Source organism: Larimichthys crocea, chromosome XVI (assembly GCF_000972845.2).
Source record: "Larimichthys crocea isolate SSNF chromosome XVI, L_crocea_2.0, whole genome shotgun sequence".
Classification (NCBI taxonomy): Eukaryota; Metazoa; Chordata; class Actinopteri; family Sciaenidae; genus Larimichthys; species Larimichthys crocea.
The window spans coordinates 7,555,727-7,581,473 of record NC_040026.1 but is presented as its reverse complement, the minus strand read 5'-3'; the positions used below and the strand labels follow the sequence as shown (position 1 = coordinate 7,581,473).

At 44.7% G+C, this 25,747-nt stretch overlaps 2 protein-coding genes across 8 annotated transcripts in view; one reads left to right on the top strand and one right to left on the bottom strand.

Annotated features, from left to right (window-relative positions):
- rbfox3a (RNA binding fox-1 homolog 3a) overlaps positions 1-25,747 on the top strand; it is a 417,700-nt gene that overhangs the window by 83,052 nt on the left and 308,901 nt on the right. The gene's annotated exons all lie outside the window — the stretch shown is intronic.
- LOC109143113 (uncharacterized) lies at positions 121-7,007 on the bottom strand. 4 transcript variants are annotated; one of them, XM_027289250.1, is made up of 6 exons: positions 6,370-7,007; positions 6,220-6,285; positions 5,841-5,888; positions 5,555-5,749; positions 5,387-5,467; positions 4,615-5,303 (listed from the first exon to the last, which is right to left on the bottom strand). In XM_027289250.1, exons 1-6 carry the CDS (start codon positions 6,377-6,379, stop codon positions 4,987-4,989), a joined length of 717 nt encoding a protein of 238 aa, XP_027145051.1. In that variant the 5' UTR covers positions 6,380-7,007; the 3' UTR covers positions 4,615-4,986. The 4 variants fall into 4 exon arrangements, with proteins under 4 accessions (XP_027145050.1, XP_027145049.1, XP_027145048.1 ...); XM_027289249.1 differs by having other exon boundaries at positions 121-5,303; positions 6,220-6,999; XM_027289248.1 differs by having other exon boundaries at positions 121-5,303; positions 5,387-5,749; positions 6,370-6,999.

Here is a 25,747-nt window from a genome sequence, read left to right as displayed (position 1 = left end):
GCGTGGTATAGAGCTTTTAATAAGGGTGCATTTCTTCTTATACGCGCCGACATGGTGCTGGTGCTGCTGCTGCTGCTGCTGCTGCTGCTGATGATGATGATGATGATGATGATGATGAGACTTACTTTGTTCTGGGAACATATACAACCGGCCACTGTGGAGGCAGTATACCCGTCCTCAGCCTGTACGGTTCTGGACAGGAAGGTGTGAGATCGACCAATAAATACCCGCGGGGGTCTTTGGTGGCGTCTTCAAAACTCTCTAAAAAGAAGGCTTTTTGTGAGGGGAAGATTTGATGCGCCAATATATTCATCTGTAATTTGTCCCGAGGGTTTTTAAACAACACCAGATAATTACTGTTCAAACTCATGGTACGGCTGTGTTTACCTCTGTGAAATACATTTTGCGTCAACATAAACACACTCATATTTCTATGATGTCTGTACTGAGTAAAAATTTTGACCACTTCAGGATGGTCGGAGGCTTGAAAAATAACATCATCCAGAATAATCAAATGGTTCTGATCAGGAGGAAACAGCTCTGCGTCATCAAAAGAATCAGGCAGTCCTTCAACAAACTTAATCTTTTTATTCATTTTTTGCAGTTCAGCATACATGGGTTGAAAAGAAGTATAAATCCATACAATATTGTCAGGTACACCATTTATTACATGTTCACAATTTTCGATAACACTTTTTACAAAATATGTTTTCCCACACCCGCTGGGACCCACAATCATACATGAAAAGGGTGCTGCGAGTCTGGGATCAAAATGAACTTGCTCCACGTTAGTAAGGTGTGACATTTTTATTTTTATTTATTTTTTGGTTTGTCTGATTGTTTGTTTCTCTCCTCCTATTTCAGTAGCCAAAAGGCAGAGTTGTGCCGTCGCTAAAGAGACGTCTCTTGTCATACACCACTCTAAACTTTTTTTGAAATGTGCAATTTTTCAAGAGAAAGCTCTTTTTATTACGTCTGATGTTATGCTGAGGGGTCTCAATAGCGCCCCCTCGAGAGCCTTCAAGGTAACCCTCCACCAGCTCTCTGACGCTGTCAAAGTTGACCTGCTCACAGCATTCTCTAGTCTGAGTGATACCCTTGACACGCAATACTACCTTTTTCTTTTGTCTCGTCTGGTAGGCGTAACTTTTGGGACCAGCGGCTGCAAATTCTTGAATGGTGTCACCGTCCAGCTCATCGGTCAAATCCCCCAGATAATTCCCCAATTTCAGAGGCGCCCCCCCTTCTTTCACCACATATATCAGACTGTCAGTATCCATGTAGAGAACATTTTCCTGCACCTGCTCTAGATAACTGTACAGCTTGAGACGGGCATAAGCAGTAGTGAATGCAGCGATGAACACATTATTAGCTCTACCTGGAGGCACGACGCACCGCTTGTGGTAATTCCACTGAATCATAGCGGTCTTGTCGTTCAGAAAATTAAAGTATTTCACATTGTACTGACCGGAAAACATGAAGCGGAGAAAGTCTTCAGGGTCGCTGACCAGGGCGGTCTGAGGCAGATTGCTTCTCTGCGCAAACTTTCCCCAGAAACTGTTGAGACATAGTTTAGCCACCTGTCTCTTTGCAGGGTTCACCTCAATCTTGTCAGCGTCTAGCCGCACGCCTTGATGCAGCTCATAGTCCCTGATGTACTTTTCTCTGCTTTCCTGATCAGCGGCCTCAGGTGGGTAGCCTGAAGCTTCCTGCTTACCTTTCAGGAAGGTGTGCATGTAGCCCACAAAAATGGAGTCGCTACACCTGTCAAAGTGCCACACTTCAATGATCTTACCTACCCTATAACCAACCTCAAGAGCCTTGTTCACTTCAACGCTGACCCACACTCCCGTCAATGCTCTGGCCCGCTCGTCGTGTCTACACGGACCCCTCTGATTGTTGATTTCAGCGCAGCTACGACAGAGGGTGAACACCAATTTACCTCTAGATGTTTTGTAAGGTAACACGGGGAACAAGAGCCCTCTAGGAGGGTGGATGGTGGCTTTGATGAACCCAAAGTAGTTTTGAGGGTGATCAAAATCTTTGTGGATGATGGTGGGGTGACCTAGCGGATAGGAAAAATTACAGTTGACATACGGATACAGAGAAGTGACATCTACATAGTGCACGGTCTCGTTAGGCCCAGCCGTGTACCTCAGCCTCACAGCGCTCGTTCTACCACCAAAGAGAGCGTCGCGAGGGCACAGAGGTTCGGGAGGGAGGAAACTCCTGAGAAAAGCTTTTACACCCGCATGCACATTTTTCAAAGCCGACCATTCATGCTCCCACATGACAACCGTCTGAACACCGTAAACAGATTTCAAAGCCTGCATTTTCTCCTCACTAGCCGCATGCAGCTCCTCAAAGGGGACTCGCCTCAGAGGGCAAGTGTCGTGGGGGTTAAAACAAGACGGGCAACCGTGGTAAAAGCACCCCAGAAACTCCCAAGCATAAGCAACACCGTCTATTTCGGCAAAACCGTCAACAAAGTACGGTCCTACCTGTTTCTCCCCCTTGTTTAACGCATGCTGGATAAAAACATTATTGCTGCGTGCTACCCACTCCAACCACTGAATGGAGGCGTGGGAGTAGCTTTTGGTCTGGCACCTGTAGTTATCCGGCGAAGGTATGGCCAGGGTTTTGGGTGGGAGGAATTTTGTGAGAAACACCTTCATGCATGCAGAAGCGATGGTGATGCAGCTAAAAGGGTCTACGCCCGTGTCAGTGAGGAACTGATTTCTGAACAGGACGCAGCCCTTGGCAAGAATGTCAACATCATTTTCACAGTACAGCCGAGCTTCCTTCTCAAAGTCAAACGTACCCTGACTCACCTCTCTGTACCAGCCGTAAAACTCTTGCTGCTGAGCAGGAGTCATACGTTCCACGCCATAATCATGCGGCGGAGGATAAGCTCCGATATACTGCAAATTCTTCTCTGAACTGAAACCGTGAGGGAAATGACCCTTGGTCTGATCAGAGAAACCCAACGCCTTGGGCATGGCGCTGAGACGCATGGTGAGGAATGACAGAGAGTCGATGAATTTTAGATTAAAATCAGGGTCTTGGAAACAGAGAATTTTACTGCCCTGCATGATGAGAGAAGGTTGCATTCCCATCTCTATCATGGTGTTGAGGATCAGATAGCTGTCAAAACCTTTAGCATTGTGAGCTACAAAAACACTGTTTAGGTACGCGGGCCTCCTGAAATGCAGGAGAAAGTCCCTGACACAGTTCAAACCATAAGACATCCACCGCACGCCACTCAGTGTTTTGGTGCAGACAAGAAAAGGTTTGTGCACATTCTGTTGAACAACAAATGTTTCACAGTCATAAAAAATCAATTTATCTGCATGATCTTTAGTCGGAGGCAAAGGCTGAATGAAGCAGAGGTGATCACCGGCGTCGGAATCTAATTTCTCTCCGCAAATGTTGCATTTAGGCCGCTGGCATTTGTGATTATGAGATGTGGTAATTTTTTTGCAACTCTGACATCTTTTGATTGTGTTGCATATACTGCTATGTGTTTCACCCAAAGGTCTTTCTCTAGGCTCCTTGTGCCTGTCAAAACACAGAGGCGTACGACACGTCCTGTTGCAGTCGCTGCATGCTACGGGTTTGAGCTCCTGCTTAGTACAATCAGGGTTGTTACACACAGAGCAGTGACCTTTGCATTGGTGGGCGTAGGGCTTCATGTAGCTTTTGTAGCAGTAATGACAGACGTACGGAACCCCGAGAAAGGCTTTCAGATTTTTTATACCGTAATAATGGTTCTGGAACAAAAAGAGAAACAGAGGATTTGATCTATCGGAGAAAGCCGTCTCAAATTGAGAGAGCGGCTGCTGATCCGGACTTCTGTAAAAAATAACAATTTTGCGGTTCAGAATTTTTTCAAATTTGCACACGTCAGTAAAGGTGACGGGGGTCTGATAGCTCAGACCGACGAGTCTCTGAAACTCTCTCCCTTGTTCTAAGGCCTGATTATCAGTGATTAGAGGGTCGTTTACATGGGCCAAGTTGATGGCAAAGCAGAGGTGATCATTCCTGTTGTCTACAATGTACAGATGTTGTCTTTTAATTCGTATTATTTCACAGTCTAAAGTTTTATCCAGTTTGCGTTTAACACCGCCTCTAGGATCATGCACAACCTGAACCACTAATTCTAACCTAGCATCTGATGCTATCTCGGCGTTAGATTGAACCAAGCGCTCCAGCAAGCCCTCAAAAGCAGGTAAGATAGCATCACCATGTTCATCCTCAACAACCACAGAGACATGATTCTGAACATTCTCACCAATAAGCTCTAGCTGTATTACATCATTACGCCCAACCTGTGCTCTGACAGTGCCGGCCATTTCTCTAAGAATTAACATCACATCGTCATAAAACTGTGCAAGATCCGGTATGTTTCTGGCAGGGGGAACGGTGAACACTCGTCTCAACTCCAGATTGTTGAACCGGTCGCGGGACACGGTCTCGATGTTGGAGGAGGAGGAGGTGGACGGTCTGGGGGGTGAATCAGACTGACCACCATGCTGGACATGGACTTCCTCTAAATTTGGAGTTGGAAATGAAGCCGATTGAATTGGAGGAGTGGGTGGGGTAGGAGGAGGAGAAGGAGGGGGGACTTGGCTCTCATTTGCATGTGAGCAGGAGGAGGGGGAGGGAGAAGGGGATAAGGAGGAGGGGGAGGAGGAGGCAGGGGTCTGGTCAATCTGATGCATTGCCAGTTCTAAAGGATAGAAATAATTTTCAACATCGGAGGAAGATGGGTTTTGATTTAGAAGCAGCAGAGCGTCTTCTAATGGTTGGAAATAGTTATTAGCAGTCGATGATGACGGTTCACCCACATTAGCAACGGCTACATCTACAGGAGGAGGTGGGGAGATTTGATTCAATTGCTCAACCATAAACTCTAAATCAGACAGACCAAAAGAAAAGTTTTCTTCATCCATTTTTTTAGTTTATTTTAAATGTCACACCACACGTTTAGGACTTTTTTCTCCTGAATTCAGCAATTTCACAAAGCGCATCCAACCTTTGCAGTGTCTCACGATCGTCCGGTTTCTTAATAAAATCAGCAATCTCATAAAGCAGGTAAAAGCTTTCAAGTCTCTCACGTTCGTTCGCAGTCAGTGGGTGTGAGGCGACTCCCTCCCTCGCAGACTGCACTTCTGGCTCCAAGGATCGTGCTTCAGGCTCTGCGGATCCAGTCTCACAGGGCCGGTCTTCCCGCGTTGTGTCCCCACCGTCAGGCTGTACTGCTGACTCCAGGGTTTCGGTCCCACAGCTCTTTTGTTCCACAACTGGGGACCAAAAAACATATTTTTAATTCACAAGACAATTAAGAGACAAAAAGATCATTCTATATTTAGAAAACATTGCCTACCTTGTTGACGGACGTAGGGTTTTTTTGTTATAGGAAGCTCTGACACAGGACTCCCGGGAGGAGAAACTGAAGGCCTGGGCTCTGTATAAAACATCATTGAAATCCAAACGTCACCCTTTCCATCGTCGGAATATATATATTTTCTTTTAGAAAGTTTTTACGACTTACCCGATGCTCCACTTGTAGTGGCGGCAGAATTTCCTGCGTTTCCTGGGTGGTTGCGTCGTCCTAATCGCAGACGGTTTGCACGGGGATGAGTCGTTGTTGGAGGAGTGCTCAGAGTGCTTCCTGCATCACCATCTAATAGATAGTTAGATACAGGCGTTCTAACACTCTGCAGCACCGTCGCTCCGTCTAGAAGATCTATATATGACAGTTTGGAGACGAGGAAAAAGTTAAAAAAAGTTACATCTCATCAGTTTACTGACAAAGTCATAGAAAATAATAGACCCACCGTGATCTGTTTGTGTGAGATCTATGCCCTCAAACTCTTCAGGAGTCACTTCAAGAAATGAAAAAGACATTCAGTGTAGAAAACAAAATCCTGGATACAACAACAACAACCCAAAAAGCACCAAAAATGTCTTATAACACAGAAAAACATGTTAACATTACTGGCTAGTTTCTAAAATGTGTGTAAACTCTTAGCGGTAGTAAAATATCGGCTTGAAGAAAGCTATTTGCAGAACGCTATATTAATAGCAATAATAGTAGTAGTAGTACAGCAATGAACTCTTATCTTTCAAAAGTTACTCAAACTCGTCAGAAGTCACTTCATGAAATGAAAAAGACGATGGTGCAAAACAGATTTAAAAAAATGTTAAATCACTTACCGGGAAATAGGAATTGTTGGTCAGAAGGAGAAGTAGGAGGCTGAACCTCGGATGAAATGTTATTTTCTAAAATAAAATGAATACTATAGTTCACTTTTTGGTAGAAAGTCAAAAAATAAAGTTAAAGAAGTAGTTAAAGTTGTCTCATACCGAGAGGCATCGTCAACGCTTGTGTGTTCAGTGACTCTGAAGTCTGACTAAACCAGCTCTAAGTTGCAGTCTTATACCCAGAAAACGATTGCTGAAGACAATTTATTAGTTTATGGTGTTTCAACCATTTGAGAGTGCATCTCTACAACACCAGATGTTGGCTGAGGTTGTTTTCACAACTAAGTTTCCTGCCATTACTAGATCATTCTTACAATTGGGGGTCTTATCTGCGTGTGTGTGTGCGTGCGTGTTTGTGTGTGTGTGTGTGCGTGTGTGTGTGTGTGTGTGTGTGTGTGTGTGTGTGTGAGAGAGTGTAAGATACGCTTTTATACCCAGAAAACGAATGCCAGACACCCGTTTATGTTTATGACTTTATTTCAGCCATTTGAGGATTAGCCTTCCACCTCTCTAACCCAGGATGTCCGCTGAGGTTGTTTTCACATCTGTGTTTCCCGCCATCAAGAACACTCCTTTTAACTTTATACTCTAAAACTCCATAACTTCATGAGGGGAGAAGACCAGAAATACCTCCTTTCTCTCATTGCTTGTTTTTACAAATTTTATTATTATTATTTTTCACCAAGATGGTTTTGAGTCATTCTCAGACGCACACCCATTTTAAAGGAATCGTACAAAGTGTTTTCCACACCTCCTTTCTCTCATTGGTTGTTTTTACAAATTTTATTTCTTTCTACAACATTTGGGGTCTTATCTCTGTGCACATATGTGCACATGCCCATTTCCAGAACTTTAATTCTAAAACTCCATTTATTGCAATGTCATACAATGTGTCTGTGTGTGTGTGAGTTTGTGTGTGTGTGTGTGTGTGTGTGTGCGTGGCTGTGTGTGTGTGGCTGCTATTGGCTGTCAGCACAGCCAATAGCAGTACAGGGGGCGGGCTGGGGTTTTGCGCATGCGTACTACCCCCTTCAGCATAGCCAATAGCCATGCCGGGGTGGGCCGGGACCCCCCTTTCCGGGTCAAAGGTCAAAGTCGTAAAACTGTCAAAGCGGGGTCAACCAGAGTTTGACGAAAGGTGTGAAGTATATCTCCCTGACATGCACCTAACTCCAACCAAAGGCTACACACTTTGCTTCTCGTTTGGCTTGGCATGCAATACTACTAAGATGGAGGGAAGCTGCCCCGCCCATGTACACTCAGTGCTTTGTGAGTGAGTATGCCCTGCCTAGACCTGGAACAGATCTGCTACTCAGTTTGTAACTGAAACAAGAAGTTTTGAAAGTTTGTTAAAATCTGTGAGGTATTTCATAACTCCAAAAATAAAATACAAAGACAAACTGGACATCAAAACCAATGCTGGAGACGTTGTGGTCCAGCCCTGTCTTACAACAAAGTGCAAGCTACCACCAAGAGGATTCTGGGATTTGATATTGAGTTTGCTTGTCATATCAAAGGTTCTGGATTATAGAGATAAATATTAACTAAAAATTATCATTGCAGCAAGCAAAAAGGTGGTTTCCGAGATGCTGGCTCTTTAGAGAACCTCCTATCTTGAGCCAGAAGGGATCTGAACAGAATTTCTAAATTCACCTTCTTTTACTTTCTGTGGCTCGTGAGAGGGGAGGAATGTATGTTTTATCACTCTGTAAAGGATTTGACATTTTATGAACATTTGTTTATCTGATTAAAAATATCAGAAAGAAAATTTGCACACATACCGTCCGTGCGTCTTCTTCCGCTTATCCGAATACGGGTCGGGGGCAGCAGCTTCAGCAGGGAGGCCCAGACTTCCCTCTCCCCAGCCACTTCTGCTAGCTCTCCCAGGGGGACCCCAAGGCGTTCCCAGGCCAGCCGAGAGACATAGTCCCTCCAGCGTGTCCTGGGTCTTCCCCGGGGCTGCCTCCCGGAGGGACGTGCCCGGAACATCTCACCAGGGAGACGTCCAGGAGGCATCCTAACGAGATGCCCGAGCCACCTTAACTGGTTCCTCTCGATGTGGAGGAGCAGCGGTTCTACTCTGAGCTCCTCGCGGATGGCCGAGCTTCTCACCCTATCTCTAAGGGAGAGCCCAGACACCCTGCGAAGGAAGCTCATTTCGGCCGCTTGTATTCGCGATCTCATTCTTTTGGACACTACAAAAAGCTCGTGACCATAGGTGAGGGTAGGAACGTAGATCGACTGGTAAATAGAGAGCTTCGCCTTTCGGCTTTTCACCACGACGGACCGGTGCAGAGTCTGCATCACTGCAGAAGCCGCACCGATCCGCCAGTCGATCTCCCGTTCCATCCTTCCCTCACTCGTGAACAAGACCCCGAGATACTTGAACTCCTCCACTTGAGGCAGGATCTCATCCCCGACCCGGAGACTGCACTCCACCCTTTTCCGGCTGAGAACCATGGCCTCGGATTTGGAGGTGCTGATTCTCATCCCAGCCGCTTCGCACTCGGCTGCAAATCGCTCCAGAGAGAGCTGAAGGTCACGCTCCGATGAAGCCTAGGACTAGGTCGTCCGCAAAAAGCAGCGACCCAATCCTGAGGCCACCGAATCGCAGCCCCTCAACGCCCTGGCTGCGCCTAGAGATTCTGTCCATAAAGGTTATGAACAGAATCGGTGACAAAGGGCAGCCCTGGCAGAGTCCAACTCCCACGGGAAACAGGTCCGACTTACTTCCAGCAATGCGGACCAAGCTCTGGCACCGAGAGTACAGGGACCAGATAGCCCATATTAATGGGTCCGGAACCCCATACTCCCGGAGCACCCCCCACAGTACCCCCAGAGGGACACGGTCGAACGCCTTCTCCAGGTCCACAAAACACATGTAGACTGGTTGGGCGAACTCCCATGCACCCTCCAGGGCCGCGCTAAGGGTATACAGCTGGTCCACAGTTCCACGACCAGGACGAAAACCACACTGCTCCTCCTGGATCTGAGGTTCGACAATCTTGCGGACCCTCCTCTCCAGGACCCCTGAAAAGACCTTCCCGGGGAGGCTGAGGAGTGTGATCCCCCTATAGTTGGAGCACATCCTCCAGTCCCCCTTTTTGAAGAGGGGAACCACCACCCCGGTCTGCCAGTCCAGAGGCACTGCCCCCGATGTCCACGCGATGTTGCAGAGACGTGTCAACCAAGACAGCCCCACAACATCCAGAGCCTTGAGGAACTCTGGGCGGACCTCATCCACCCCCGGGGCCCTGCCACCGAGGAGTTTTTTGACTACCTCAGCGACCTCAGCCCCAGAGATGGGCGAGACCACCACGGGGTCCCCAGACTCTGCCTCCTCGAAGGAAGACATGCTGCACACATACCATAAAATAATTTCAGTCACATTTCTGCTGACATAAAGCGAATCACTGATCATTGAGATTGCACCTCATGCGATGCTCGTGGAGACTGTGCATGTTAGTGTTTCTCTGTCTGCACACAGACACCAAACTTGCATGAGAGTGTAGACAGTACCTCTGTTTGTTAGTTTGTTTCATCCACGCACCACACACACACACACACTTCCATACACACAGAGAGTTGAAGCCCCTGCTGCTTGCGTTTCTTTCTGACATCAGAAATGGTGAACTAACCTGACGGAGGTCTGATGGATGTTTGTTTATGGTCCCATTGTTAAACCAGTGTGCTAAACCATAATTCCTCATATAGCTCTGGGTCCTGCTTTAGTCTCTCCTTTAATCAGCAGCTTGCTAATAAGCTCTCAGCATGCTAATGCAGCCCATGCCTTTATCTCTCCCACTCGTTATGCTAACTTATTAGCCTGTATTAGCATCAGGACTGATTAGCTGCAGCTGAGCCCCTCTGGAGTGAGCGTCACTTGCTGTTTTATTCAGTTGTAACGCAGACTGGAAAAGTGATTCACCTTGCCACGTTCTCGGTCTGAGCCGTAAAATCCTGTTTCACTGAAGAGCCTGTGAAGAAAGTCAGTAGTTTAGTAGCTATTTGGTCATACTGGAGAAATATAGGCTGCATTATGTCCTGATGTGCTAGATGAAAAATCAACAAAGGAAGGAGTGTTCATCCTCCGAGAACCATTGATGTGTGTACCAAATCATAACAGGACCCCTTAATGTGTTTCATATGGGAAAAAGGACCGCTCAGTGGTACTATAGACCATCACACTGTCAACAAGTTCAGAATTAATATCAATCTAATTAGTGACATCCTCGGGACAATACTGATAACATTATTAGGTATGCATTAATAACTGTAACCTATTTCCAATAAGTTCTCAGTATAACTGTATTATAATTGCACTGGGTCTTCAAGTAATGACAATCTACTGTAAATGAATACATCATCTGTAGCTTCTGTACCCACTGAAATGTATTATGACGTAGTCAACAATAAACCTGCAATCAGGTTTAATAAGACAAAAACAAGGCAGACAGATTGAGAAACACTGTTTTCTTTTTATTCTCTGTAAAAATCTTAACATTAGTACTGGAGTGTAAAACTGTACCAGAACAAACAATCAAAATGATGATGTGATGAGATTAAACAAATATAACTGATGTAAATTTCACTTGTTTCTTTATTATTGTCTGAGTATTGGGAGCAGACAGGGCCTATGGAATTGATGGAAATTAAGGATGTTTATGATTATAATCATCCATCACCACTGCTGGCGCACCTTGGCTGCTGCACCGTGGCTGTCGCTCCGTCTCCGACAAAGTGTCCGTTAATGTTCTTGTCTCTCGACCTACGCTTCACCTCACCAGATTGTCCGGATCAACAGTTTTCCAACTCCCAATACTCCTAACAATCAGAGCAAACCTGTTCACTGTTGTCTTTACCGGCCTCCCACCTCTTGTGAAGACTGACGTCCTGCTAGCTCCTGCTAGCCTCAGGACTCCCGGGACTTACTCTTGGCACAGCTTCGTCGCCTGCCACCGGGGTGCCCATTCCTGTGGTCTCTCCCTGCTATTTCCTCTACCAGCCCGAGCCCATCTGCCCGTCCTCCCGGGATCTTTCCGTCCTGGTGTGGTCGGTTCTTCCTGGCTTTGGCTGGTCCTCTCCACTGGCCACCACCACATCGGGCCGACAACATTGTCTCTTCACCAGGCCCGCCGGGCCAGCAGGCCGGTGGTCCCTCTCCTCATCATTGGATTACTGTTTGCCTGCTGCGGTTATGCTGTGGATTATCCCGTGGATGCTCCTGGGGTACGCGTCACCTCTCCTTCCACAGACACCCGGCTCCTGGTCACAAGCTAGCCCTAGCTCAGTGTTACGTTTCCATTTATAGGCGGAAACAATAACAACCAACAACGAAAAAACTTAGGGAAGACAAAAGGCAGTCAAAAGATATTTATTTTCCATTTTTAAAAGGAAACAAACGTAGGTTTGGAACATGTGGGGGGGGAGCAAGAACTGTGGGGGTTGTGCCAAATAAAACAATCAAAGTACAAAAAAATGGGCCTAGCTCAACCTGCTCTGGGAGTAACAAAAGACCAAACAAAAAGGCCTCACTATCTGTTCTACCAAAAATACCCGAAAAGAATAGAAATACATCGAGGGCAACAACCCATAACCTAGTGAGATAACAACAGATACTATGTGTGTAGGGTACCCCAGCCTTACCTCAGTTCTATCCCCACCACCACAAACCTTCACAGAGCATGAGTCAGTTAAAAACCAAGACAGACAGAAAAAGAGGGAGAGCAACAACACAGAGGGGCATTTAAAAAGGTGTCCTCTATCCCTGATAGGACGAGTGATTGGAGGTTGAACCAATCCCAGCCCTTCTGGAGCCCACAGGTGGCAGCCAATCCTCCCCTTCTCACCTGAAGGAAAAAAGGGAGGAGAGAAAGAGAGACACACACACAAAAACCTGTACACGTAACACTCAGTGCTAGCACTCCACACCTGGATCATGCCGCCGCTGTACTCCACCTCCGACCTCCACTCACTCAACAACCACCTGCGCCCGGTCGTATGTTTAACTACAACTTTTCAACTCCTGACTCTATCCCATCCATCTGGTCCTGCTCACTGCAACTTCCTCCCTCCTTTGAGCATCTCACTTTCAAACTCTCTGGTCCCACTCCTCTGGACACTGCCATCATCTACCGCCCTCCCAAACCAAACCCCTCCTTTCCCTCTGATTTTTCAAACTTCCTCACCCAGTTATCTGCCATCTCACCTTCCGTTCTTCTTCTGGGAGATTTCAACATCCACATCGACACTGACTGAAGATCTGCCACTGAATTTCGGGAACTGCTACACTTCTTCAACTTCACTCAGCACGTCAACTTTCCCACCCACAGTCGTGGCCACATCCTGGACCTGGTCTGCTCCACTGGTCTCACAATACATCACCTCTCCAGCTTCAACCTCAACATCTCCGACCACCTGGCAATCATCATGGACATCCCCATTCCTACTGCTAAGGATAAACAGACAATATCTTTCAGAAACCTCAAATCCATCTCCCCTTCAGCCCTTTCTGCTTCTCTTACTAGTAAAATATCTGCTTCCCCCCCTCCGTTAACTGACAATCCCTCTGACCTCACCAAATACTACAATGAAACACTCTCCTCTTGTCTCCATCAGCTGGCCCCCATCAAAACTAAAACTGTCTCCTTCACCCACTCTGCCCCCGGTACACTCCTGAACTGCATAAAATGAAATCACGAACTTGAAAGAACTTGAAAGACTCCACAAGAAAACCGGTTTAACTGTCCATCTACAAGCCTATACAGATTACCTTCAGTAGTACAAGGATGCTCTCAGTACTGCCCGGTCAACTTACTACTCCCACCTCATACACTCTGGCTCCACCAACCCCAAGGCTCTGTTTTCTACGGTAAATAAACTCCTCAAGCCCAGCAACAACACCTCCAACTCATTCACCACTGACAAATGCAACTCCTTTCTTTCATTCTTCCAAACAAAAATCACCATTTATAACAACCTGTCCTCCTCTCCTGCCCCCACGGCCTGCACTCCTTCACCTGCTGCACCCCTCCTCACCTCTCAGTCTCTGTCTCAGTTCTCTCCCATGTCAACAGGGAAGCTGCCCAAAATCTTGAAAGGCATGAACACCTGTGTCCTGGATCCCATCCCATCCCACCTCATCAAGGACTCTTTACCAGCCATCTCCACACTCATCACACAAATCATCAACTCCTCCCTCGGGTCTGATTTAGTTCCCCGCTCACTCAAACTGGCTGCTGTCACCCCCATCGTCAAAAAACCTGGACTCAACCCTGACATCATGTCGAACTTCCGGCCCATCTCCAATCTACTACTGAGCGTACTGTCGCCACTCAACTCAAAGCCCACCTCTGCTCAAACGACCTGCTCAAACCATTTCAATCTGGTTTCCGTTCTCAACACAGCACCGAAACAGCCCTCCTCAAAGTCACCAATGACATCCTCCTCTCCGCAGACTCACCACCTCACCATCCTCATCCTCCTGGACCTCAATGCAACTTTCGACACCAAAAAACAACATTCTCCTCTCTCGCCTTGAGTCCTTCCTCGGCATCACTAGCACTGCACTCTCCTGGCTCAAGTCATACCTCACAGACCGACAACAATTCATCCACATCAACAACTGCACATCCTCCGCTGTTACTCTGTCCCAAGGCGTCCCCCAGGGTTTGGCCCTGGTCCTGGTCCTTCATACTCTACCTGCTCCCTCTTGGCAACATCATTCACCACCATGGTCTTCATTTCCACTCTCCAACTGCCTCACCGACATCAAATCCTGGATGCAGACCAACTTTCTCAAACTAAACTGTGACAAATCAGACATGATCATCATTGGCCCCAAATCCCTCACCAAAACCACAGACTGCTTCCGCCTCAACATCGACAACTCTACCCTGTCTCCATCCCCCCACAGTCGTAACCTCGGTGTCATCTTTGACAATAACCTCTCCTTTTAACATCACATAAACCAAATCACCAGAACTGCCTTCTTCCATCTCAAGAACATAGCCCGACTTCACCCATCACTCTCCTTCTCTGCTGCTGAAACCCTCATTCACGTCTTTATCACTTCCAGAATTGACTACTGCAACAGCATCATCTATGGCACACCATCCAAAACTTTAAATAAACTACAGTACATCCAAAACTCTGCTGCTCGTCTGCTCACCCACACCCGCACCCGTGATCACATCACTCCAGTCCTCCAGAAACTCCACTGGCTCCCAGTTTTACAGCGTATTCAGTTGAAATCCTCCTCCTCACACACAAAGACCTCCATAACCAGGCCCCTTCATACCTCACTGACCTGCTCCATCGCCACAATCCATCCCGCAGCCTCCGTTCATCTGATGCAAACCTCCTGACTCCACCACCCAGGACCAAGCACCGAACCTGGGCGATAGAGCCTTCTCTGTAGCTGCCCCCTTCCTCTGGAACTCTCTCCCCAAACATATCCGTGACTGTACTGACTTGCCCAACTTCAAATCTCTGACAAAAACACACCTTTTTAAAATAGCTTTTAATGTTTAATGTCTAATGTGTTTTTAGTGTACTATCTTATATTTTTTTGATGATTTGATGTTCTTCTTTGTAAAGTGTCTCTGAGTACGCTGAAAAGTGCTTTTAAATCAAATGTATTATTATTATTATTATTATTATTATTATTATTATTATTATTATTATTATTGTTAATATTATTAATACTTGTAAGTGGTATTCTATAGTTGACTTTCGGCGATGGTCGAGGCTACAAAATAGTTTTCCTCCGCTTGCATGTAAAATGGACTGATATTGTTTTGCTTGGTCATTTGCCGATATATATGACGGCAGGTGGGACTTGTTAGTAGTCGCCATCACTAACTAACGTTCCCACGGCGGTGTGTGAAAATGGCTGCGCGTGCGTGGTATAAAGGGTCGTTCTGTGTGTGTGTGTGTGTGTGTGTGTGTGTGTGTGTGTGTGAGCAGAGCCGTTTATTTGATCTATAGTGGAAAACACATATGTGTCGTGGGGAAGGGGCGGCATGTTTGGTTATTTTGCAATAATTGTGCGACATAGTAGGACATATGCGGCTTCGCCTTTAAGTGCTTATAGCTTATAGGTCAGTGTATGTGTGAGACTTGACTCTCCTTCTTTACCAAACTATTAGTGTAGCCTAGAAACAACATGAGCACAGAATGAAAAAAATCAATCCATTTACTTGTATCTGTTTTGTTTCAAAACTCCTGATCAAACTAATCAATCTAATCAAATTTGGATTCAGAGACAGAGAGGTGAACTCTGCCATGTAATACGGAGAACATAAAACATGTGATAAGACAGGAGAGGCCAATGACTAAACAAGACTTTGATGGGCTTATTATTCTAACTTTGATTTGTGGTAACTGACCTCTAAGCAGGGCAAGTCATAATTAATAATAAGAGGAAAAGATCAGCTCTCTCTCCTGCTGCTCTTTTCTTCCTCTCTGCAACTAGCGGAATGGTCAAATGGGTAGATATTGGACTGTTGGAAAATTCACACTTTTCAAATGTTTAGCTTGTACCTCATAAAGCTAAACATTTCACTGAGGCATGGAGTACATCATACATCTAGATAAAGCTTTTTACAGAGGCATAACAACCTCATGGTGGTGACATAACTTCAGGAGATGAAGTTTTGTCACCACCATATCACCTCCTCCTGACTGTTGATTGCTAAACAAATGGGTATCATCAGTATTTCTACGCTCACTTCCATGCAGTAACTTCTTTTCTAAATATTCATATTTTATCAGCATGGCAACAGCTGCACACAATATTCAGAACATACAACATCCTGATGGCCACAGTGCAGCACTGTGGGACATGGCAGAGGAGAATTTCTTGAATGGAATTAAAGTTTGAATAGAATTGTATGAGATCAAAGCTTGAACCTGCTCTCTTCCTCTTTGCTCTTTGTCTTGTCATCCCTCTTGGTTGTATGTTCCATTGACACAGCCTTCCTGCTGTGGAGATCAGCAGATTACATCCCCCAGTGAGTCAGTATGGGAACAGGCTGGGCCCAATCTCTCCCTCTTCTCCTTATTCCTCTCTCATTCCTTCTCTCTCATTTCCTCTCTCCCTTGCTCCTTTAATCCTCAGCTCATTCATTCAATTCCCTTCTTCTGCTCGTCTATTCCATCAGGGCTTCATCCTCCTCTCTCTCAGGCAGGAACAAATGCCTCCTCCTCCTCCTCCTCCTTCTCCTCCTCCCATCACACCTCTCTTTCAGGTGCAGAATACAATGATTAGGACAGGGACAGAGGAGACAGAGGAGGAGGAGTGGGACAGAGATTGGCAAGAGAGAGAGAGATGAGTTTCAGAATGGAGATGTGCTCTGTTGGTCTCTTTGCTTTGGATGGAGTGATTAGCAGTGGAGAGCAGATGAAGACAATGGGAGAGGAGTGAAATTGAACACTGGATTGAATCTACATGATGGATGTGCTCTGCATTTTACCTCCTCTTCTTTCCTAACGTTTTTTGTCTTCTTACCTCTCCTTGTTCTCTTCCATTTACGATCCTCTTTTCTGCTCTTTTTACCTTCGGCCATTCCTCCGCCCTCCTTTCTTTTGCTCTTTTTTCATTTCAACAACTTTTTTGTTTTGAACCCACTGTTATGTCATCTCATCCTCTCTTTTCCTCTCCTCTTTTCACCCCTGTTTCCACCTGGCTCTCTGCTCTCCCTGTTTGATTGTTTTTCTCCTCTACTTGATTGTCTTCAACTCTTTCCATCTTCTGTATCTTCTTCTCCAGTCCTCTTGTTTATGCCCTCCTTTTTGTTGTCTACCTTTTCACCCTGTTTTCCCTCAATCCTTCTTTACTCTTTTTTGTCCCAACGTTGAATCTCTCCCATTTCCATCTGCCCCCTTTTCTTTTCTTTCCATCTATTTTCATCTCAATGCTGCCACACAACAATCAGTTTCCTCACCTTTCTCTCTCTCTCTCTGTCTGTCTGTCTGTCTGTCTGTCTGTCTGCCTCTCTTTCTCTCTCTCTCCCTCTCTCTCTGTGGTGGTGACAGTGTGACAGCTGTGTGCCGGTCCGATCATACCCGGCCTTTGATCACTCCTCCATCTCACCATTGTGGCTAATTAGGAGAGCAGGAGGGCTCCAGGGCTCGCATACTGCAGCTCCCACATTGTCCTTACTACCTCCACCACTCCTCCATCACCCATTCCCTCACCTCATTTTCTCTCTCTTTCTTTCTCTCATCTTCCTTTCATCCTCTCATCCCTCTCTATTCTCCCTTCTCCACACGTCTAGCTATTTGTAACTCTACTCTCTCCCAGAATCTGACTTCAGATTGAACATGTAGATTGCTTTTTTATAGTTTGAGTGATTTCCGTGTGGCCTTTTTCACACAGGACAAGCCGCAGCATCACTACAGCTCATAATACAGTTGGGCAGTCAGTGTTGGACAAACACACACACTATTTGATGAGTCTTTTTCCCTTATAGTTTGAACACAGTAAATGTGTACAAGACGATTGCTGGGGTAGGAAATAAAATGTAAAAAGTGTTAAATGTTCAGTTTTAGACTTTCACTCATTTTAAATTTGTTAATAATAGTTTTATCTCTTTAGGCCTGAAGGAAATGAAAAATAAAGAAGAATCTGTTGAACTACTCGTCAGTCATTTCTGAATGTATTATGTGGTCACTTGCAATTTGCAGGTTGTGAGTCACTTCAATGGCCTGGACGTCTGGAGTTGTAGGAGCACTGCATATTGTTTTAAGTGAGGGCTGGCCAACTGACAGTCCTGGGTTTGTTCTCCACAGAAGTGTATTGTGATAAGCTTCTATAATAAGCTTTCAGACTGTGATGGGACACTTTACATCATCATGTTGTATCATCTACATTGTAAATTTCAAATTCATCACATCTCTTCTTTAGGTAGAAAGTTTGAAATAACTCCAATGAAATGGAACTATTTCCCACTCTATTTGGGACACTGGTCCTACTTCAGACCTGTGGCACCTCCACAAAGCAGCTTTTGTACTCAGATGAACTCCAGCAGTCAAAAGACAAGTGTAATTCCGTTGGTGAATATGTGAACAAGCAGGCTGCTCTGGAATAGCCCAGCACTCCATGTGTGGCTTTATGCCGACAGCCTGTTTGCCCTCAAACACCATCAATCTGTTGATTCAGTTACCGGCATTTGCTTTTGTATATTGAAGCCGTCTGCATGTGGGGAAACAATAGAAAAGAGACATTTACAGACTGAGCCCTTAATGCTTATCGATTCCTATCACTGTTTCTGTCTGCAGCTTTTCTCTTTCCCTTCTCTCCTTCGCTTGTACTTGTAATTTCTTGTAATTTCTCTTTTCCTTTGTTTTGTGTTCATCACCTTTCATCCCGCCTTTTTCCTTTCTTTCCATCTGGCCCTGCTCGTTCCCTGTGTTTTGTGATCCCTAACATCCAGTTTTCCTCCTCCTTTGTAGTGGCATCACTAGGCTGGAGGAATGTCTTTCCCCTCCTGTTTAAATGCAGGTATGGAAAAATATAGGAGGAGTGCAGAGAGGGAGAAGAGACGGTGTTAATATTGATCTTGGTTAATTAGATTCCTATTGGAGTCCCGTGGGGGATTGGAGTGGTGGAGCTCTGTGTTTGAGTCCAGGCGGAGGAAAACGGAGCCTGAATTAGAAGGAATTCTATTTTAAACAGCAGCTTGTTTGGACACAGAGTGAAGAAATCACTGCTTCTCATATTAGATATATTCAAATCACTCTGCTCACTCTGATCCTTCTCCCTCTGTTTAATTACCCCTCCTTTTGTCTTGTGTTGCGGCCCTTTTCTCTCGCTTGGCACCATTAATGTTTTCTGACTCATTTGCATTTTCTTCTGAGTATGTGTGTGTCGCTGTGTGTGTATGTGTGTGCAACAGGACTCCCTCTATCCAATCATAGCATGCATGTGTTGATGTGGTTCAGTGCTCCCATGAACATGTATGATTACTCTGAAACATGTGTAACCCACAGGATGTGGGGTTTAGCCAGCAGAACGCTGCGCTCCTCTTGGTTGTGTATGCTCAGAGGTTAGGCCAACCGTTCTCCAGAACTGTTTCACGCTCTTGCTTTCTCTGTCTCAGAGTACGTAAGCAGGCTGACAGACACTGTACATACAGGCATGATTCACAGCAGCTTATAGTCACAGTAACAGAGTGAGATGTGCTTCCGAACTCAACACCTTCAAACGCCAACGCCATCAAACCACATATGTCAGGTCAGAGTTTTTTCCTGGCTGAGTGTGGGCCTTTGGTGAGTGGCTGCACAGTAAGCATTTATGTACGGTTATGGCTAGCCATTATGGCTTACAAATAATATATTGATATTATTGTTATTATATGTATCTCTATAAACACATTTTCTGTAGGAACAACATTTTCAAATAGTGCAAACATATGGAAATTTTATAGAATATGATGCATTGATAGATAAACCTACCCAACAGTATATAAATTATTTTAAACTATTTCAACATAAAAAAAATGCAACATACACATTAATGCAGCATTAATATTTATCCAAAAACATCAGTCAACACTGACCGTAGTGAACGCAGCATGTTAGCAGCATGTTGGTAACAGCTGCAGTCCTCCAGGTCTGGACCTGGTGTAAATGGTGCCATTTCAGTGAGACCACTGACTCAGCATGGGTGCTTACACAGATCTCTCTGACAAAACATGTGGGCTTGCCTGCTTATCTGTAACAATAAACTACAAGATACTATGTGGTGGGGACACCAAATGGCTTAAAGGGACATCTTTAGATGTCATCAGTTAAATATGACAAACAGGGCCACAGATGACACAACACACACACACTTGGACAAAGGGAATACATATGTAATTAACTGATGACATCTACACAGTTTGTGTTGAACAGCTCGGTGTACAGCACAAGCATGCCTTAAAAACATGTGTCTAATTTCGCTGATCTTGGTTCTGACTTCTTGACAAGCAGGTGACAGGTGGTGAGAATCGGCAGCCACACCTCCTCTTTGCTGATCCTCAAGACAGGTGCATCACAAGGCTGTGTGCCCGTCATAGACAATGATCAGACAGCCTACAGAGAGGAGGCAAGGCGCCTACCAACTGGTGTTAGAACAACAACGCCTATCTCCAAGCCAGCAAAACTGAAGAGATGATCATGGACAGCAGGGTGGACACCTCCTGCTCTGGTTCCGCTGTGTTGAACACCACGGTCAACAAAGCTCTCCAGCGGCTCTTTTTTCTGAGGAGGCTGAGGAAGTTTGAACACCAGCATCCTCACTAACTTGTACAGGTGCACCATCAAGAGCTTGTTGATGTGCTGGTATCACAGTCTAATACATGAACTGTTCTGCTCACAGCCACAAATCACTGCAGTGAGTGGTGGAAGTGGCACAGTACATTACTTTCTGTGTAAAAATGCACTGTCAACCATGACTGGACTGCTGTTATCGTACCGGGATGGATACTTTGTCTGCTATGAGACTACAAGTTAACAGTTTTGCATGAATGTTCCATTGCTCCATATAAAGTCAGCTGGCAGACTTTGTGTCCCGGAAACACAAACTTGTTTTCTGTGCTTAGCAGTGTGCTTGCCAGCAGAGACTTTAGGACAAGCAGGCGCCCACATTGCAGCTGTGGTCCTTTCTTCAGTGGTCTGCATCGCACAGACTTCACAAGTTCAGAGACTCAACAAGAGTGGTCATAGGAAGAGAAGAGAAGAGAAGAGAGGAGAAGAGAAGAGAAGAAAAGAAAAGAAAAGAAAAGAAAAGAAAAGAAAAGAAAAGAGAAGAGAAGAAAAGAAGAAGGAGAGCATCCATTATCTGTGATGAGCTACGTGTTATCTGTCTTATCACAAATATCACTGTGGGGGCTTTGCCTTGCCACCAAAACCTGCTTACTGTGCCATTTGTCACCTTGAGGCTCATTTGATTCAGTGAGTGATTGATAGTGGCCCCATACCCTCCTCCGCCTCATCCACCCTTTCTTTTTTCCTCTTGGTTCCACCAGCTCACCTGTCCCAATAGCTGACACCCGTCTCTCCATCTGTGTGCTTTGGAGCTGGTCTGACTGGCAGCCCACCTCGACCTATCCATCCATTCATTCACACACCTGCCCCCCACCTTCCTGCCACCACTCAGCATCTTTAATTGAATCCTTTCAATATATTCCCTGTGGCTCATTGGGAAGGGTCACTTGTTTCTGATTGCCTCACCACACACCGACTTTCTTTATCAGGCAGCCAAGCTGTCAAGGTGGAATAAAGTTTCTGTGTGTGTGTGTGTGTGTGTGTGTGTGTGTGTGTGTGTTAGGCTTGTCTTTCTGTCTGTCTGGCTTTCCTCATCTTGTCCTGTTCATCTCCGAAGTCTTAGTTGCAGATTTGCACAAAGAAGCTGTTTTCTTAACATTCACTCTGTCTGCTTTGTCTGCAAAGTAATGTTGGATCGATACACAAGTTTGCTACTTCTGGCGTTTATTAAAAATCTGATATTGCTCAGTCAGTATTGTCTAGGTGATGAGTACTATGCAGTTTCCAATGTCGCATATTTTTATGGCCTATGGGATCGATGCTGAACTAGTTGTCTGTATTATCTGTAAAATCTTTTGTTTCTAATGTGACAAATGGATCTGATTCCAAATGAAGAATCAGCTTGCATTGATAAGCTGTTAATATATTCAGAGTGTAATTATTTTGATCTGTCAATATTCAAATAAAAGCCTGAAGCATGGCCAGCACAGACAGATAAAAGCTGGTGGTCTATACAGAGTAGAGTAACAAACACTAGTTACAAGAATTTACAAGATAGATTGAATATAATATCTATTCACACAGCACTAATACCAACAGTCATGCCAACCTCACTGCTCTGCCACTCACTTGTCACTCACATGTTTGTTGCATTATATTGAATTTCTCTGGGCACATGGAGGAAGCAAAGAAAAAACTGAGTAGATCAGAAATCAGGAACTAAATATTTGCAAATGATCAGGAGAACCAGGCACATGACATGTTCCTACCAAGAACAACCACTGCAGCAGCCTCCAACAGCTGCTGTGTTGGTGCTAAGCAGAATGCACAGTTCACAGGTGAGGCTGCACAAAGTGTCTTGTTGATATTTTGGTGGAAATTAGAGTGCATATAATAAACATCATTAAATCATTAGACAACAAACCCCTACATCCCAAAACGCAGGCGTGCTTCTGCGCTGCGCTGTATCAGCTAACAAACACACCTACTTGTCTTACAGTAGGTTACATTATACAGTCTCACTGCGATTTCTGACAACTCCTTCTGATTTATGAGGCAAAGAGGTTGGAGTTTATTAGTTTACATCCTCACTGCTAAGAGTTCAAAGTTAAGACATCTTCCACCAAGCTTTAGTGAGCAATGTCAATGAAAATACTTTATCTTTATTTATCCGTTGTACAGCTCTCGTGATTCTCGAGTTTCTTTTTTTTTCTATTCTTGCTTGTAATATTCTTCTTTGTTTTCTCACCATCATCATCATTAGAACATTTAGGATGGTTAGCGTGAGAACACTTCTTACCACAAATTTTACAAAGAAATTATTTTTGAATTTTTATTTATTTATGAATTTTAATTAGAAAAAAGAGGTTGTGTACTGTATGCTTTGAGTTTTTAGTCCAATCTGCCAGTAAGTGTTCAGAGTATACATACAGTAAAAGGACCAATCAGGTTATTTCACCTTAAGAGATTACTGCCCTGCGTCTCTGATTTAAAGCAGCTGGAAACATTTTTAACATCAACTTTCTAAACAGCTTTCTAAAATGGCATTTTTATCATTAATTATAATACATGGCATACATTAATTGTACTGACTAATTGTCAGTTACTGTGCCTGCTATAGAGGTGACATGTTGGTGGTCTGATACAAACTCAACATTCTCCTAACTGACTGAAAATAAATTTTGGAAAATGTATTGTTTACTGAAACACATCTATTGTGCTGTGTTTAATTTAGTTATTTCTGTATTAATTTCATTTATCAAGATGACAACACTGAAAGTAAAGATCTGTCAGTAGGATCCTGTGTAAAGTATTTAATGTCAATCCATTCTGTAGCTGCTGAGGTACCTAACTAGACCAAAGTGGTACATCAAAGAGTGCATTTAGCGTGCCTGTTACTAACTAACTGACCGAAAACCTAACTGTATGTCAGTATCTACGTTATACCATGTAAAGACAGACTGTGTGTAAATGACTTGGATTGCGGATAGAACCTCACAAACAGCCCTGTATGCTATTTAAAAATACGTAGAATCATACACACACACTTACACATTGTCGGGCCTCTCGTGGATAGTGCAGTGAATCAGACAGTAATCAGCAGCCCTAGCGGTTTCCTGTTAAAACCAGCCTCTGATTATATGTCAGCTTGCCCATGAAAAACACACCCATTAATCGACTTATCAGTTAATGAATGTTGCAATTAATTGATTTGCCAGAATGCAGATTTGGCTGCAGTGCCTTGGAATTAGAGTCAGGGATGAATACGGGTAACTACCCTTTTTAATGCATCAGCCAACAAAAGGATGGAGGGAACAGAGGAAGAAGGAAGTTGTGATGTAGCAAAAAAGCTATCAGTACTTAGATTAGTTGTGTATGAAGAAGCAAACCATTGACTCTGTATGTGCCATGTGCTGCCTACCCCATGATCACAGCCAGAAACACACACACACACACACACACACACATACACACACACACACACACACACACACACATACACACACACACACACACACACACACATACACACACACACACACACACACACACACACAGAACGACCCTTTATACGTACACAAACTTGGAGCCTAAGGGCAATGGGGGAAAAGTTGCTGAAATGGCTGTTTCTATGCTCCCCAGGGGGTCTGTTACGGAAAGCCATTTTAGAAACTAAATAAACAGGTCTGTTAATGGCCTCTGCTGCCTAACAATATTTCTACAGTCAATGGCCTTGAATGTCTCTGAGACGAAAGGTCAGGAGGCAGCTCCACATACAACAGGGGGGAGTGTGTATGGTGGGTGTGTGTTTATGTGGTCACAACTGAAGCTCAAACATCTAGTTATTATGATGCTTTATTTACCGTACACCATAAGTACATACAATACGAAGCTGGGAGAAGTTGCTGGAAAAAAGGAGATTTGGGCCGTTCAGTTCATCAAGTCATGACCAAACATGATGATATTTATGGAAGAATGTGTTGATTAAAGGCACTTTGTGTTAATATAATATATAAAAACGTGTAATTTTTGGGCCAAAGTACCTGAACACCAGATTGACTATCGAGTGAGGAAAAACTTGCCCACAAAAATCCTTTAACTGGGAAAAAAGGTGGAAGAAACCTCAGGAAGAGCCACAGAGGAGGGATCCCTCTCCCAGGACGGACAGACGTGCAATAGATGTCACGTGTACAGAACAAATCAACAGAGACATATTGTACAATTACAATGACTGATAAAATGACAATGAATTACAAAGAGAGAGAGAGAGAGAGAGAGAGAGAGAGAGAGAGAGAGTTTTCAGTAAAGGGAGATGTGACTGCATCTTCAACCAATACAGTGCCTGATTAGGCATAACCCTGAAAGAGACAGACAGAGACAGACAGGCAGAGAGAGAGAGAGAGAGAGAGAGAGAGTGTGGAGGAAGGTGGGAGTCCCCCGGCAGTCTAGTCCTATGGCAGCATAACTAAGGGATGACCTGAGCCAGCCCTAACTATAAGCTCTATTAAAAAGGAAAGTCTTAAGTCTACTCTTGAAAGTGTTGACCGTGTCTGCCTCCCAAACCCAGAATGGCAGTTTGTTCCACAGAAGAGGAGCCTGATAGCTGAAAGCTCTGGCTCCCAATCTACTTTTGGAGACTATAGGAACCACAAGGAACCCAGCGTCCTGAGAGCGCAGTGTTCTAGAGGGGTAGTAAGGTATTATGAACTCTTTTAGATATGATGGTGCCTGACAAGATTTTTAAATTTTATTCTAGATTTAATAGGGAGCCAATGCAAAGAAGCCAAAATGGGAGAGATGTGATCTCTGATCTTGGTTCCTGTCAGAACACGTGCAGCAGCATTCTGAATTAACTGCAAAGTCCTAAGAGACTTATTGGAGCAGCCTGATAACAAAGAGTTACAATAGTCCAGCCTAGAAGTAACAAATGCGTGGACTAGTTTTTCTGCATCCGCTTGAGAGACAATGCATCTGATTTTAGCGATGTTACATAAGTGGAAGAATGCAGTCCTCGAAATTTGTTTTATGTGGACGTTAAAGGACAAATCCTGATCAAAAACAACTCCAAGATTCTTTACAGTGGAGCTGGAGGCCAGGGTGATCCCATCTAAAGTAACTAAGTCTCTAGAAAGAGAGTTTCTGAGGTGTTTGGGTCCAATTACAAGAACTTCAGTTTTGTCTGAATATAGCATCAGAAAGTTGTAGGTCATCCAACTTTTTATATCCT

Coding starts and splice junctions, on each gene's coding strand:
- LOC109143113 (XM_027289249.1), bottom strand. CDS start 4,952: ATGGATGAAGAAAACTTTTCTTTTGGTCTGTCTGATTTAGAGTTTATG.